The sequence below is a fragment of the Onychomys torridus genome, chromosome 18 (genome assembly GCF_903995425.1).
Source record: "Onychomys torridus chromosome 18, mOncTor1.1, whole genome shotgun sequence".
In the NCBI taxonomy this organism is placed as follows: domain Eukaryota; kingdom Metazoa; phylum Chordata; class Mammalia; order Rodentia; family Cricetidae; genus Onychomys; species Onychomys torridus.
The window spans coordinates 27,211,902-27,229,255 of NC_050460.1; the positions used below are offsets into that span (position 1 = coordinate 27,211,902).

At 36.8% G+C, this 17,354-nt stretch overlaps 1 protein-coding gene across 1 annotated transcript in view; it reads left to right on the forward strand.

Annotated features, from left to right (window-relative positions):
- The window catches only part of Khdrbs2 (KH RNA binding domain containing, signal transduction associated 2), a 278,911-nt gene that overhangs the window by 53,266 nt on the left and 208,291 nt on the right, over positions 1–17,354 (forward strand). The window contains exon 5 of the mRNA XM_036167142.1: positions 16,755–16,882. Within this exon, the coding sequence (XP_036023035.1) occupies positions 16,755–16,882 (128 nt within the window). The remainder of the gene's footprint in view (positions 1–16,754; positions 16,883–17,354) is intronic.

A 17,354-nucleotide genomic window follows, 5' to 3' on the forward strand; every position in this document is an offset into this window, starting at 1 on the left:
TTTTAGTATGCTAAATATCTGGACATGTTTATTTCAGACCTCACATCTTACATATACAAAGCACATGCTGTACCTCAAACTAAGTTCATGGCTTCTAAGTTTATAAAAATAGTAACAGTTTTGCAAACAGGGTGATCTTGTATTATGTTCATGGAATGTATTAATCTTAGAAATATGCTTTTGAAAAATTAAGATAGTGCCAGATGTGTGGCTGAGTGATATAACATGCAGAGGGGCTTTTGGCAATACTTAGCAGTACCAGGCAGACCATGGGAATAATGTGGTAGCCATAAGCTTTGAAGAATGGGATTTGATTCTCTTTGGAGGTCACAATAAAGGTAAGAGTGTTCTTATATTTATGATTTGCTGGACCAGGGATTCATTAATGAATCTAGCTGCAGAAGAAAGGAAGTCCCAGTGGAAGAGTGCTATCTGTTGGCATAACACAAGAGGAGAATCTGAGATTTCCAGCACATTCTATAAACAGACATGGGACTTAAATTTTTATGCTATGTACATAGAAGGAACTCCCAAACATCACATTGATAAGTCAACCAGTAAGTTCAAGGTACAGTAGACCAAGGAGAAGTCAGCAGGAAATAACAGAACACATGAATTAAAAAAGAAACCCAATAACATGATGCCTCACTCAGGACTAGAAAAGAAGACCAGAGGATTTTATAAAATCTAAAAGGGACTTTAAGACATGCCTTTTAAAAATTGCCCAAGCCCATGTATATAAAAAGAAGAAATAGGATTAATAAGATGAAAAATATGCTATAAAAGATTCAAATATTGTATTCAGAAAACAAAAAAAAAAATCGAATTTAAAGCCAAACCTCTGTAGACTAAGTAAGCAAAGCTGATGGAACACAGCTGGGGAGAATGTTGCAACCCCTAGGCTGCACTTGGTATGCCTTCTCTCCTAAAGGAGAAAATCCTGGGAAAGAACAAGATACTCTCGAGTGTGTGTCTGAACTTCAAGGAGGAAACTGAGAAAATGAGGCAGCTTCATGATATGAAAATCCATCTCATTAAAAGCGTTCAAAACTAAGAAGTAATTAAGTTTGTTATAGTATAGGCCATGAAAGAAAAACAACATTGTTAAATGTTGGGAGAAAAAAAGTCACTGGGCTCATGGAAGTGTCTCCAGGTAAAGAAGGTAGAGAGAGATTGCCTTCTCTGGAACCAACAGAAATGAAAGTCAGCTTTCAAATCAACATAAAATTAAATGCAGGCATAAATAATGATATTTTATACTTACAAATAGGAAATTTACCAACCATAGATCATGACTGAACAAAACTATGACAAGTATATTTCAACCCAAAAGAAAATTACATAATGGAATGCAAGATACTCTGAGTGTTAGCCATAGTGGGGGGAGTGCAAGGAAGACACAATGGTAAAAGCTAAGTAATTATAAAATTGATAAATAATCATAAGACAAGATAGAAGGGTACTTTAAACCCTCTAGAGGAAGATATAGGATGGCACTGAGGTGAAAAAATAAAAATGGGGCCACAATTGAGAGTAAAATATGAATCACTGTAAGAGTTAGAGTAGCAAAGTAGTCTCCATGGAGAAGCTGACAGATGCCAATGATGGAGTACCTTCAAGTCAGTTTGCTTGTTGACATTATATAATAGAATATGTGATTTCTTAGTTGTACCAAGGAGAATAAAGCAAAAGAAAGAGAGAAAGAGGAAGAGAAGGAGGGAGAAAGGAACAGAAAACATGTCTATATCATAGAAGACAAAAGTAAGAGAGTAGAAGGAAGGAATACATAATGGATAAAATTTATTTACATGGTATAAGCATGTGTCAATGCAGCTAGATCTTATGATGTGATGCTAACTGCAGGCAGATTGTGGAAAGATTATTGAAAGTCCATAGGATTTCTTGGTAATGAATGAATAAATATGAAAGAATAGAGATATATTCAAATTTTAAAAGCAGGAATCAGAAGGGAGGCTTACCAACTTACTTCTGGAAAAGAAACATAAAAATGGAAATGGAGCAGTTGGAGTTGAAAGTTTCTCTGTTATCAGTATTATGTAAATAATGCTGAAATCAATGTTACAAGGCCAGCATTTTAAGTTCTTTTCATAAAATATTGTTGGAAAAAATATAGAGTGAGAAACCATGCATCCTACTTCCATCTTGACCTTAAGGAGAGTGCTTTTAAATTCACTGGTTCCAAAATTTGATTAATAATGAGTAGGTTTCACTGTGTTGCTTACAAGGCTCATTGAACACTAATATATTGTACAGAAATAACATGGAAAAATACCAAGGATTTAGTAGAATTGAGCAAAACAGAGGAATTTGTTTCCTATTTGCAGAACAATACACGTAATTTATTGTATACTGTGAAACTCAGGTGATAGATCTGTAGTTTCCTAGGTACTAAGATCCCAAGTACCCATGACTGTTCTGACCCCCAGCATGCAGTATAGCACACAGGAATGCCTGGGCTTGACAATAGTCTTTGACATCCCTCAGTCATTATACCTTCATTTTATTTTATCTATTTCTCATCCAGAACAAAGTTCCTAGACCAGAACAGAAATAGTGCCAAAATGGAAAAATAGGTCATTTGAACCTTACATATTTCTCAAAACAGCATTGTGTTGGTTCAAAAACAGACGTTAATATTGATGAAACAAAACAGAACACCCAAACATAAGTACATATGATTACAGCCATCTGTATTTGACAAAAATAAAAGACTGATAAAAACACCACCTTCTTTAAAAAGGATGTTGGAAAATGGATCTGTATCTATCACTTTGCGCAAAACTTAATTCCAAATGGATGAAAGACATCACTCAATGTGCAATCTGAAAATCCTAGAAGAAGATATAGCGATTGCTATGCAAGATTAAGGTGAAGTTTATGCTAGATGAGTGATTATAGGCAATTTATTGATGCTGATATGAGAAGAATCAAGGGAAACCCGCATGATGGCTATTCAGTGTCAAGTTGTCACCCCTAAACACACATACAGATAAGTAACACCAAACGGACATGTTGGGTTGTACTACTATATACCTATAAAACAATAATAATTAGAAGTGATAATGGACTTGAAAGGTTGTAGGTGACATAGTAGGAGTGGAACAGGAAGAGGAAATGTGCAAATGGTATAAATTCAGTATTCATGTGTGAATTTCTCAGAAAAATAAAAATAAAAAAGCAGCAACCCAAAGGATTTAGGTGCAGAAGAAGGATTTTCTGAATAGGGCTCTATTTGCCCATGAAGAAGGGACAACAATTATAAACAGGACTTCTTAAATGTTTTTGTACAGCAGTGAAAACAATTATATGAAGAGGAAGCCAACAGAGTGGGAGAGAATAACTGCCAGCTATTACATCTCAATAAACAAAGAACCAAGAAAATGAGTGACCCAATTAAAAAATGTACTAAACAGAAATCTAAACATCTCAGTTGGGAAATGCTAATTAAAACTATTTTGTGGTTTCATCTTACCCAGAATGTCTAAAATCAAGGAAATATATGGCAACAAATGCTGGCAAGGATATGGGGAAAGAGGAACCCTCATACACTGTTGGGGTGATTGCCAACAGGTACAGACACTCAGGCAGTCAATGTAGAAACTCTTCAAAAGAGCTAAAAGGTTTAACATATGACCCAGATATAATTTTCTTAGCATATACCCAAGAGACTCAACATTATCACAGAGATACTTGCTTAGCCGTGATAATTTTTGCTCTATTCACAGCATCTAGGAAATGAAAACAACCAAAGTATCATTTAACTGAGGGCTGGTTGGTGGAAATGTGGTACAGATACACAATGAAATCACATCCAGATGTAAAGAATATTGAAATTTGCAAGTAAATAGTATACTGACTGAGGTCATCCATTCCCACAAAGGCAAATAAACATTTTCCCTTACTTATAGATCCTAACTAAGATCTTTAAGTTTATAACCTTAAATAATATAGAATCCAGGAAAGTAGAAAGGGACTAAGGTGGGAGAAAAAAGGAAGTCTAGAGAGGAAAGCGGGACACAAGTATCATAAAGAACAAATTGAAATACTAGATGAGGCTTTAACTGTGGATTGGAAAAGGAAGGGTAACACATAGGTAGGAGGAAGGAGAGATGTATGTCTTTAAGGATGTTTGAAAAGACCATAATAAAATATTACTTTATAAACATATTTAAAAATGTGTGTGTGCGCACACACATATATAGCTTAAATGGAGTTGTGGTTAGCAGGATTATGATGCTTCTTGAGAGACTAACAAAAATATGAATGCTAGGCATGGGAAGCCTCCTTTGAATTTTGGTCAGGGTGGCTCAAGAGACTCTCTGCCCCTAATATAGGATATTGACACTGCCTTTGGTTGCTTCTCAGAACTTGAAAATGAGACCTTATAGCTGAAGACATTATGAATTTTAGCCACAGGACTTGGAGGAATTGAGCCAAACTTTACATGGAGGACTCTTTCCTGAGGACTAGCTCTCAAGGTATCTGGAGCTGCTATGCAAGCTGCCACAGAAGAAAAGCAATCAATAGTTCTATCCAACTCTCAAGCCTATAATCAAAATGACAAAATATCTACTATGGCGAAATTGTGGCATTTAACCTTGGGGACAGTTGAATAGTTGGACTTAAGTCATAATCAATAGAAGAGGATTCGTGTCTAGTCTCTAAAACTAGTAAACTGTCCATTCTGGAAACATGATAGACCTGAGAGGAGAACTCTTATTGGTATTTTCTTAGCCAATATAATTAATATTTTCTAAATATTTATGTTCACAAATAAGTGTAGTTCAAAGCCTTCATTAAAGAATCTTATTCTTAGAGAAGATTCCATGGGATGCTGAAAAGAATGCGTATTCTTTGTGTTTGGGTGAAATGTTCTATAGATGTCTCTTAGGTCCATTTGAGTCATAACATCTGTTAGTTCCCTTATTGCTTCTGTTAAGTTTCTGTCTGATGAGGAAAACCACAGAGGTAGCTGACCCAAGCTAGTGGGAGCTCATGGACTCTGGACTGACAGCTGGGGAGCCTGCATGGGACCAAACTAGGCCCTTTCAATGTGGGTGAAAGTTGTATTGCTTGATGCATTTGTGGGTCCCCTGGCAATGGAGCAAGGACTTATCCTGGGTACTATCTTTTTAGATCCCATTCCCTATGGTGTAATGCCTTACTCAGAGTTGATGTGGGGAGAGGGGCTAATTCAGTTCCCTAACATGGTATGACAGCCTGTGTTGACTATCCAAGGGAGGCCTTACCCTCTATGAGGAGGGGATGGAAGTAGGTGGGGGGGGGAGCAGGAGAAGAAAAGTGAGGGGGAACAGGATTGGTATGTAAAAAGAAATAATTTTTAAATAAAAATTATATAAAAAAGAAATTTATCCTTCTATCAATCAGAGACCATTACAGAAATTCTCAACTTGCCAAAATGCTGGAAAAAACTGAGGCTAGGGTGCCTCACCTCTGTTGGTACATCTGCAAAGGTATTCCTACACTAAAGCTCAGGGAACATCAAGGAAGGGTGAGCAGAAAGATTCTCAGTGCGACAGGACCAGGGAACCTGTTTCAAGTTACTGTCTTCTAGATATGACAGGAAAGCTGCACCCTTGAAGTCTCAACAGTACAGTTGCCTGAATAAGACTGTGTAATGACAGCACCAGTTGGCATACCAATGTGGGAGAAGTTTCACAAACCCCCATTGCTAGCTGAAGATCTTCAGAGAATTATTGAAAGCTGAAAGAAGAATCAGTTTGCTTCAGGGGTGAGATCATGTGATCCCTGATAGATTATTCAGTCCTAAGTGGTCAGTCCTAAACACATATTCATACAAGCAACATTAAACAGACACAAGGTGTATGTGTGTGTGTGTGTGTGTGTGTGTGTGTGTGTGTGTGTGTGTGTGTGTGTACTGTTTGCATATGCATACATGCATGTGTATATGTGTGTATTATATATAACAATAATAGTAGGAGAATAAGAAGTCATGAATTTGAGAGAATGTTAGAAGAGATACAGGAGGAGTTATAGGGAGAGAATAGAGGAGTAGAAATGGTATAAATAGCCCATTCATGTATGAAATTATCAAAGCAAAGTAAATATTTAAAACAAATCCACTTTTTCCCTTCCTCCTCTTTCAATACGTGTTACAGTGCAAGCCCCCAGAAGTCCACACTCTAAGTTCTCTTAATGAAAAATTATTTGTAGTATTTAGAATAAAAGGAAGTGTCACACAAGAATGACAAGCCTTATTCCTTCTCATTGCTGCTAAATTTTGAAAGTACCCCCGGGTGGGGCTGATTCTCTAGGAGAGAATGAAAGAAATGTGAGACCATGAGAGTCAGAAAGAGAGCCGCTGTTAGAATGACAATGTGTAGCAATGATGGACTTCACGATCTCTCTTCAGCTTCTCTCGAGAGGCTATGAGTCCATTTAGCTCTCTCTGATGTCGTCCGCCTTCCACGTTCCTGTTACATCACTGCCAGTCCTCAATATCTTCTTTCTCCGATGGTATGTCTGAGGGGATTTTTGGATCCTACATTCCTCTCACTTCAACGTAATTATCCAAGGACATTTTCTAGTCACTGATGATGACGACACAACCTTTTTCAACTTGAAATTTAATTTTCTTTAGTTTAATATACATTATAACATCTTTAACCAAGTTTCTGTTAATCAAGAAAACCTGGTAAGGTTAAGTTCACATTTCGGCAAAAGATGCATATATGTGGGGCTGCACAATTTTCACTGAAGAGAGATTCCATCTCCAATTAGATAGCTCTCTTTGTGTAATCCAGAAAAATCTGTGAAATCTAGGAAAGAGACTGCACAAGGCACGTACTCTAAAATTGTGTTTAGGAACGACAGTGTCTTGTGCCCAAGTGACAGGTCTCTTGTTATTAGACTAAAGAATTGACTAGTCTATAGTGCTCGCATAAGCATGCAACTGTTTTTTAGTACTAAATAAATGTGCTTATGTTTTTATTACATTTTAGTATACAATACCACTACAAATACATTAAAATATTGTATTGAGTATGCATATTTTGATTGAATTAGTCATTAACTTGTCTTATTAAAACTTCTTAAAATGGCTTTAGTGAACACTGTTTACGTTCCTATTTGAAATATCAAGTAGCATATTGTGTGTATGTGTGGTGTATGTGTCTGTCTATGTGTGTTCAAAAATAGGCAATCAAAGTGTGACTTAATTTCAGTCACATTGTTTTCTACAGGGGAAATTCCATTTGTTCTATGGTAGTTATAGTATTTTATGTAATGAGTTAAGCATTCACTCACCAGTGCACACAGGTTGAACTTAGTCTTTCCTGTGACCCCAGATATACATTTGCAGACAGGGGTCAAGAACAGGCAGAGCTCAGGTAGATAATGCATTGCTCTCTGTTGGCCTATGGAGCCAACAGTTCTCTACTTGTAGGTACAGAACTGTGGCAAGCTGCAATCTCGAGACTGATGGAAAAATTCGGCTGTAAAATTTGAAACAAATACCACATGTTTTCCAAATCCAAATGTTTTCTTAATTGTTTGTTTTTGAGAATGTATTTTAATTACAACATTTCTCCATTCCTTTGCTCCCTACAAACCTTCCTTTATATCCCTTCCCACTCTTCTTCTAATTCATAGCCTCTTTTTTCATCAATAGTTATTGCATGTCTATACATACTAGTGTATAGTATATATATATATCCCAATAAAACTTGTTGATGGACATTTCAGAGGATTAGGATTAAAGCATCCTTTGATTTTGTCATTGTGAATTGAATCAACAGTGTTTTCAAAGTAATGGATATGAATGTGGTCTTAAGTTTCTCTTGGACCACTAAAAGATTAACTGAGCTCACATACGATACATTCCCTGTGTAATTGGTTGTAAGCATGCATTTAATCTTAGTTTCAGCTTCTCATTCTCCAAAGGTCAGTAGTTACTACCAAATTTGTGGATATGTGGGGACTGAATGCATAGCACATATGAAAAAGAACACCTCCCACACAGTAAATATTTATGAATGTTGCTTGTGATGTCACTACATATAAATAAAATGTGACTACATCATAACCCTGCAAATTCTATTTAAATTTTGATAGATTCATTAATTTAATTTCTTGTATGGCTGTTGTGTTTGTGTGTATATACATGTACTATTTGCATGCCTGATACCTACAGAGGTCAGAAGAAGAAGTAAGAGCCTGTGAAACTGGAGTTACAGATAGGTGTGAACTGCCACGTGGGTGCCTGGAATTGAACCCAAGAGCAAGTGCTTTTACTTGCTTAAGCGTCTCTCTTCCCCCATAGAATACAAATTTCTTAACAAAAGTGTTATCAGAGTAACTTTGAGAGAGCTGTTGTTCACTGGCACACTGTATTTGTTCAATAAAATCTTGTAAATTGCTATTCCTTCACACTGCCATAGCAATAATCTGAATCATCTTTTTTTCTTTGAAAATATATATTGAACATATAACAATGTGGTTTAAATAGTGACTAATGCATACCTGTCAAACAGTGAGTCTCTTCAGCTATTTATTTTACCATTTTTAGTGATCACTCCTCTAGGAAGTAATCCAATTTTCTAGGTGTTTATAATTTTTCTTTGTAACTTCACTAATTAAGACAAGTGACATTACATTTTTATCTTATTGGAAAGCTCTTTAAATAATAAAATAATTGTGACATATTTTCTGGGCATGAATTATTTTTGTATTCTATTAAGATATTCTTCAACGATTTTATTAGTTTTGTTTTATAAGTAGTTCAGACACTTCATCTAAATTTTTAATTTAGCATAAATTTGCTCATAATCTTCCTATGTGACATTTTAATCTGTAGGAACAGATGATGATATAATGTCTTATATTTCACATATTAGAATTTCTGTCTCCTATTTATTTTGTGTATTTCTTATCTTCAGCATTCATTTTAAATAATTTCTGTCTCTATGGCCTCAATTTTATTGCTCTGTATCCTGGATTGTCTATTCTACTACAATTTCATTTTGCATATTTTGCAAATCTACATTCTATGCCTTTAAGCTGTAGACTTTCAATCTGCACATTTTTTCTTCCATATCTAGTTAGTTAATGGTTTCATTATATGAAATACAGCTTATTGTAACACGAATCTTAAAAGGTCTTATTAGTAGAAAACCTGGAGCCAGATATTGGGGTGAAAGCTAAAAGATCAGAGAAGCAGAGCAAGTCCTTACCCCTAGGAAATCCTCAGTCTAAAGAGAATGAGTTCCTGTTTCCTCATGCCTTATATACCTTTCTCTGCCCAGACATCACTTCCTAGGATTAAAGGTGTGTGCCACCACTGCCTGGCCCCCATGTCTAATCTAGTGGCTGGCTCTGTCCTCTGATTCTCTGGCAAGCTTTACTGGGCTACACAATGTATCACCACAGCTTATAATTGCTGTTTCAGTTGCCTTGTAGCTAAAGCCCACATTTGTGTCAGTTCTGGGACAGTCTCAACTCACCGGGGTTTGCTGTTGTTTGTCTTTTTTCCTTGTCATCAATCTTCATTCTTCGCTGTTTCTTTACATTAAAAAAAAAAAAAAAAAAAAACAGTTACCCAGTGCATTCAAGTTGAAAGAAAAAATGGCTTTGATGAGCCAGCTCATTTACTGGAACGATTCTGACATCACAGTTTTATCTAATAACGCTGTGAGTTTCGATCTCATCAAGCTCTGCACAGTCGATTTCCAACCTGCCCACAAATTACTAAACTGTCATTTGTTGCTCATTCTGCTGTAATTTGAGCTACTCAAGCCCATTTCTCTCATGCCTTTCCTCACATTTTTGTTTCTCTTGCTAGACCTTTTCTGACTCCTAACCATGTCTTTTGATTTTGAAAACATATTGTCCATTCATTTCCCATTAACTCCAGTCTGTGCATTCAACGTTTCTACTAGTGTGGCCAGTGCCTGCACTCTTCATATTCTTTCTAATTGTAAGTGATGATGTACGCAAAAGTGTGCTACCTACAAGCACAGACGATGTCAGGATAGAACAAAAATGGATAACGGACTATGATGGGAAATGTAAGCCATTGGGGGGAAAAAAAAACTTTTCCCTGCTTGTGATTTGTCTAGCATTCCTCATATAAGTCCTAATGCCATAAATGTGGGCATTAATCCCTTATCCTTCATCAAGATGCAATTGTAAAGATGTATTTGGTTTTACTCACAATGTACTTTGGATTGCTTGAAAGTCAGCAGTTTCTGCGAAGGCGGCTTTATTAGTGCCCAGTCTATGATAATTAGCTAAAAAATATCTAGCTAGCACCAGGTTTCTGCATATATGAACATACATGTAGCTGGTTCTGTTTGTATTCTACATAGACTAAATCCACCACCCTATCTGTCCATGGCTTGGTCACTCAATTTTATACTACTGTGAACATTCCATTGTCCACATATGCCAGTTTTCTCATTCCCCATAGATGAAATCTTAGTTGTTTAAAACTCCTAGTGCTCATGAATAAAGGCACTTTCAAAAATCCTTGTGCAGGTTAGTGTGTGACCATAAGTCTCTGACTTACTTTGGGAAAGAAAAAGGCATAATTTCTCCATTGTAAGTGTAGAATATGTTCAATTTTGTCACAAACTATTAAATAGTAATGCAAAATGGCCATGCTGTTCCAATTCCCCACTAGGAACAGACATTTCCTGTTGTTCCTTTCTGGTGTTAGAAGACTTTTGGATTATTATTGCTTCAATGTGCAGCTGCCTGGCAGTACATGTTGTCAAACATCTACTTTTATGGAAGCACCATATCCAACTTTCTACACATTTCCTAACTGCCTGTTTTCTCATGGATTTTTAACTATTCTTTGGGTCTTGAACAAAACAGTCCTCTATCAGATATGCTTTCATAAATTTTCCTGGTATGTATCTTTTCTTCTCATTCTTTTGAAATCATAAAGGGTTCTTTTCTTTAGCCTGCATTAATTTTCAAATTGCTTGTAATAATCAAATCACTGCTTGCAATAATAATTATGGTGCATAGCAGTCTAGTCATCTTTGTTTTACATCTAGTATCCTCTCACAACACCAGAGAGGCTACCTAGAAAACAGGACCCTAAGAAAGACACAGGGATCACCCAATGACAGAGAAATGGGTGAGATCTACATGAACAACCTGGATGTGAGTGGGAGTACTGAAGGGCAAGGTTCGAGGGAAAGAGAGCTCAGGGGATAACCATAATATGTTAAAGGAGTAAATTAATGCCTATTTTTATTTAAAACTCAATATGGTTCCCATGTCATGTGCTTGACAACTTACCAAGAAAAAAGAGTTAAATAATATTCTCATTTATTCTTTGAGAATTTCATATATTTTATTATATTCACCTCCTCCACTGAGATTCTCTCCCAATACTCCCTCTCCTACCTCTCTTGCATTCTCTCTCTCTCTCTCTCTCTCTCTCTCTCTCTCTCTCTCTCTCTTTCTAAAAAAAGGCAGTCTTGTTTGTGTTGACCAACTACACCTGTGGATGGGGCCTGCCTTAAAACGTGGGTGATATACCTGTCACTCCACTAAAGAAAACTAGCCTCTCTCTCTCTTCCTGCAGCAATCAAATGTCAATATCTCCTTAGCTAGGAGTGGACTGTGTGCCTGCTTCCCCTCCTCCATGCTGGAATTCTGTCTGAATTTGCTAAGAACATTTAATGAACAAGCTTAGAGACGTTTTGACTTTATTTTGATAAATGGAACTTGGTATTTGTAGCAGCTCAAATCTGACATCTGTAGTTTTATGAATATTTTTCTAGTATCCTAAGACTGGCTTAAGTTAAAAATCTTACAACAAATCTTTGAGTTTTGTTGTTCATGTTACAGATCTTTACAGGTAGCCCTTCTATGTCAGTAGCCAATGTTTTGTTAAAAAAAAAAAAAAGAAAAAAAAAGAAAAAGAAAATAAGCCATTCTAATAATCCTACATAGTATATGCATTCAATCTGTTTTGTTATCATCACAATTGGTGATGACTTTTGAATAGCTTCTAATGAGGTTTTGATAACAGGAAAATAAAGAAAAGACATTTGTAATCAGAAGTTGCCATCAATAGCAGTTTAAGGCTCAGAATCAAAGACATTTTGCATTTTTGATATTGTTTTCTCCAACAATACTATTATAATGCTTTTATATGAACTTCATACAGAATCATTCATTGGGAAGGTTCTTAATAAATCTTAACTTACTCTTCATTGACTGTATTTTGCAAATGGATTTTCTGATTTCTAGTGTGAGCTGAGTAAAGCTCATTTTGTATTGGCTCAGTAAAGCTACCTAATCTTTTATTACATAATCTCTACTAATATTTTTTAAAGTTTCCTATCCATTCCAGCTCAGCTATAAGTATGATATTGGCTCAGCGCCCACATTTTCTTTTCATTTAGTTTTTACTTTTGTAACACAGGGTGGCCTTTAACTCATAATCCTCTGTCTTGGCTTCCAAGGTACTAGAATTTCAGGCTTGTACAACCACATCCAATTTCAATTTCTTGTTTATTGCTATGGTTTGTAGAGGTTGATATTTCTTCAGCTCTGTTTGTTATAACCCAAAAGGATGAACATCTTCACTTCATTTTTTGTTTAAATTCATGTACTTATTTATGAGTGTGTGTGTAAAAATGTGTATGCACTGGGCACATACTGGGTGTACCTGACATACAGCCTGGTACCATGGCCACTGTGTGGAGGGCAAGGACAGCTTGCAAATGTCAGCTCTCTCCTTCCACCATGTAGATTTCAAGGATCACTCAGGTTGTCAGGCTTGGCAGCAAGTACCTTTATCCACTGAGGCATTTCCTCAGCCCATGGCCACAGTTTTAAATGTGTGGTACCAGTACCTGCTGGGTCTTAATGGAGAGGATTTGGCAGGAAAGTGGTACCCGACTGAACCCCCAGGTTGCCTATTAACACCTGCCATTACCTGCTACCTAAATGTAAGTTAAATAATCTTTCCAATTTGTAGTTTGGCAGAATGCCACCATAGCAGATGGACAAGACTGTATGTAACTGCAAAGTATGTATATACGTTTAATGTGTGGACCATGCACATTATTTCTTGCTAGGAGCATCCAAACATCCTTCTGCTCTCAGCTTTTCTTGTGTATACTGTTTTCACCATATGCCAACACAGTGGGAGGGCCTTATCTGAGAGGCAAAAGGGAACACTCGTTCATCTCACGGAAACTCTTTCATAGAGTAAATTCTATCTCATTCAGGGAATGGAACATATGAAAAGTATTGTGAGTAGACATGCCATTATTTCAAATAATATGTTTTTAAAACCAATTGTGGTACTTAATAAAGTGGAAACATTTTAGAAATGCCAAAAAAAAAAAAGCAGAAGTGTGTTACTTTCTACCCAGACACCCTTAAGCTATTAGATGTCTTATTCTTTTTCTCACATATCATCACACTCATGAAAAAGGCAGCTTATTCCCTGCCACCATATTTCTTCTGTACTAATGAAATTGTTCTATTTTCTGTCTCAAAATAGTTCTCATGTTTGCCAACCTCCATGAGTCTTTCCTAGTCTCTCATTAAGTAATACATTACACAAGTTATATTTTTTCTTTAAATAAAAAGCATTGCACTTCTCAGTTATTGCTAGTGAGTCTAATATCCAGCCTATCTCTAGCCATTTTAAAGTAGGATAATGGCAGTCACACTGATTCAGCCACAGCACAGGGTATGGTGAATGGAATAGTTTCCATCAGCATTAAAACAACTGAGTTTGCCAAAGCTCTCAGATCTGTGATTTTTAGGAACTTGATTTTGTCAGAATACTACATTTCCACTTGAGTTCTTGAAAAAGTGAATGCTAAAAGTGGAGTAAACATGGAAGGATTCTATTAGAGAAAGTGCTCTTGTGACAAAATCAAAATAGTTATGGAAAATAAGGAGGGCTCTTCCACACATCTGAAACCAAGGAAAGGGAAGTGTGAGTTTCTGGACTTCTCTGATGTGCTGATGTAAAAAGATAGTTCAGCAATACCATAAGGGAGTCCTTAAAATACAGGAATCCGGTGTTTCCTCTGGAGTAGACTTATTTTAGCATCAGGAACTGAGAGAAGCTCTCAGTGACATGGCCTTGAGGATGTAGTATTTCAGAAGGTAGCAACTGCAGTTCATGGTCAGTTACACTTGTAATTACTTGTCTCCATTCACTTGGCCACTGTAAACCTGGAAAGTGATTAATCTCGTAAAGGGAACATTTCCAGCTAAGCCCATAAGGAATTCAGGTGTATATTGTCAATAGTGGCTTTACTTACATTAAGAACTATTCTTCGGTGTGAAATATTCATCTAAGATTGGCAATCTTTACTGGTTAATAGAATTTTCCAGAGCAGTGAAATAGCCATGCCATCAAGTTAGGGCACTCACACATTAAACAAAGAGATTCAGTAAATGTCTCCAACGATTATGATACTTAGTTTTTTTATTCAGCTACATCAAATTCCATCTGAGGTGGTACCTGACTCAAGGTATAAATGATAACATGTAGGTCCAAGAATTCTCATCCAGATATGTGGAGAATGGCTGTTGAAGCCGTCCTCTCTCTGATGCACAATGTTCATGCCCTATGCTGACAAATCATCACTGTTCTTGGAACCCTTACATCAAATCAACACAAGAGTCCTAATGGCTTTGATTACCAGGTTATTATCCTTTGTCCTGGGACTAAGTAGATTTCTGAGATTTTCAGGTTAGGTTCCTGGTCTCTATCAGTCTGATCAGAGTTCTGAATGGCCTCTCTTGTATCTCAGAAAGGATAGCAGAAGGGACAGAGTGACTAGAATCTATCCATATGTTCTCATACCTTCCAGAAAGCCAAGCCAGACTTCCCCCACCTCGTGATATAACAGTTTCCAATGGCAAAAAGCTCAAGTTCCAGGACACAGGCACTTTCCAGTCACTTTGCTTACCTTTTGTACTTAGCTGAAAAGTTTCACACAGCCAGTGCCAGGTCAAGGTTACTGCAACTTTCAAAGGCATGGATCCAAGAAGTTCTGAACGAACTGGGGGCTGTTCTATCCTATCTGCCTTCTACAGAATAATGCCAGTCTATCTTTTTTTTTTTAATCCATAAGAACTAAAAATGTGGATTTACCTCAGAGAAGGAACTTCAGATACAGCATTATAATCAGCAATGTTACATGTGAAGATTATGGGATTCATGTTCCACTGTGATGGTTGGCTGATCAACTCCAGCAGCAGTGGCAATGTTCTGCATTCCTGATCTTAGTAAAATGATAGAAATGTGTGGTTTTTTTCCTGCAGTTTAGTTGAGGCATTAATATGAAAATTAGGAAGCAGAAATTGAATAATATATGACTTTGTAGAAACTGTGGTTTTCACCGTATAGCTTTTCTATCATCTGTGATGAACCTACCATCACCATAACCAGGTGTTGAAGAAGATAAACATGAAAGCAACTTATTGAAAATAAGACGATCAGTACTTTGGCATGACTAGCCCTTCGGCTGTAATCAAGTCAGTTTCTGGAGCATGAGGTACAGCTGTGCATTAAGAATTCCCCAGATCTTGCACAGTAGAAGTGTGTGGCTGACTGCAGCTTCTTTATTTCAATTCACTTACCACATAGATTAATTTTATAATGAGCTAAATGGGCATTGTTTACTGGTACACTAGACTTCCATCTCATATGTCATTACTGTGGGCTCAGCTGCTACAAAATTTTAAGTTTTAGAATGTAGACTCTCCTCCAGTATTAGATAATAGCAGAAGTGGATATCACATAAATATGTGTTAGAGAAAAAGATCATATTGGCAATTTGGCACAAATAAACAACTACTCTATTTTATATTGTTCCACCAAGGTATATGAATGTGTGTCTGTTTTTCTATCTGTCTATGTCTGTGTGTGTATCTGTGTCTGTGACTGAGTGTTTGTGTGTGTGTGTGTGTATGTGTGTATGTGTATTTGATGAAATAATTAAGGCTAGCATTTTTCATTAGAGGTTAAATCCATCTATAATGACTCATACCTACTTTGTAGTTCTTTTTAAATGACTGACTGATACATACCCTGAAGGATGGCACGTACTTCACTTGAGTCTCTGGTTGTGACTGTGAAATTTGATTTACATGTGCCTCCCAATTTCCATGGATAAGACACATAAGGAAGTTCCTTGATTTGAAAATGTTACAGGCCAGGTTCTTTGTAAGATTCCACAATTTTCCCTGTCAGAAGCAGAGCCTGCAGGTGCAAATTGTTTAATGAATCCAAGACAATCTCACTTGCTCTGGGTCTTAGGACTGTTCCCTTTTGCACCTTCTTTAATATCATTTGAGGGGTTTTGTATATAATGATTAAGGGAACAGACAAAGCTGTTTTATATGTTTTGTTACACATTAACCAAGATTGACCCAGAATTCAGGATATTCTCAGGCAGTCTCTGAACTCTCTGGGAGCATCTTTTCTTACTTCAGGCTCTTGAGTACCAGGATCAGAACTTTGAGGCAAGGAATGGAGCTAGACTCAGCTCTGGCTGCACAGCATTGTTATCTTGTTTGGTTTTCTTCTGTTTTGAAACTCTGGCAACAGAACTTGGGGGCCCTCATGTGCTAGACAAATGTTCCATCTGAGCTGTATCCTCAGCCTTTTTCTTATTGTTTGAGAAATGTGTTTTAGGGCTAAGAACTCAATGTCTGATAGTAATTTGTCATATCCTGTTGTTTTTTTTTTCTTCTAGGACTACAATGATGAAATTCGTCAAGAACAACTCCGAGAGTTGTCTTACTTGAATGGCTCAGAAGAGTCTGGCCGTGGCCGAGGTCTTAGAGGCAGAGGAATCAGAATAACTCCTATAGCTCCTTCAAGGTACCTGAGTTCTCACTCTTAGTGGATTAACAGCAAATGATGACTGCAGGCCTTTGTTGTTCTGCTGTGTGTCATGATTCTAAATAGAGCTAAACAATCTCTACAACACTCACACCATAATAAGACTGGATGTTTAAATAGCACATACAATAACAGCCTCATCAACACTGACAGCAAAACAGTAGGAATGGAGGGTCAAAAAGCACATAAGAGATTATACACATTAACTCATTACATCTTTTTGAACTTGAGATAACTACTTTTTATAAGTAAAGAACTAAGGAACAAAAGTTGTGTGGGCCAAGTATGGTAGCCTTTGCCTTTGATCCCAGAATTTAAGAGACTAAGAAAAGTGGATCTCTGTGAGTTCAGTGCCAGCCTGATCTCCATGGTGTATTTCAGGCCAGCTGTGGAAATAGTTTCAAAAACAAAACAACAGCAGAAGTTGGGTAGAATATTAAAATGTTACCTA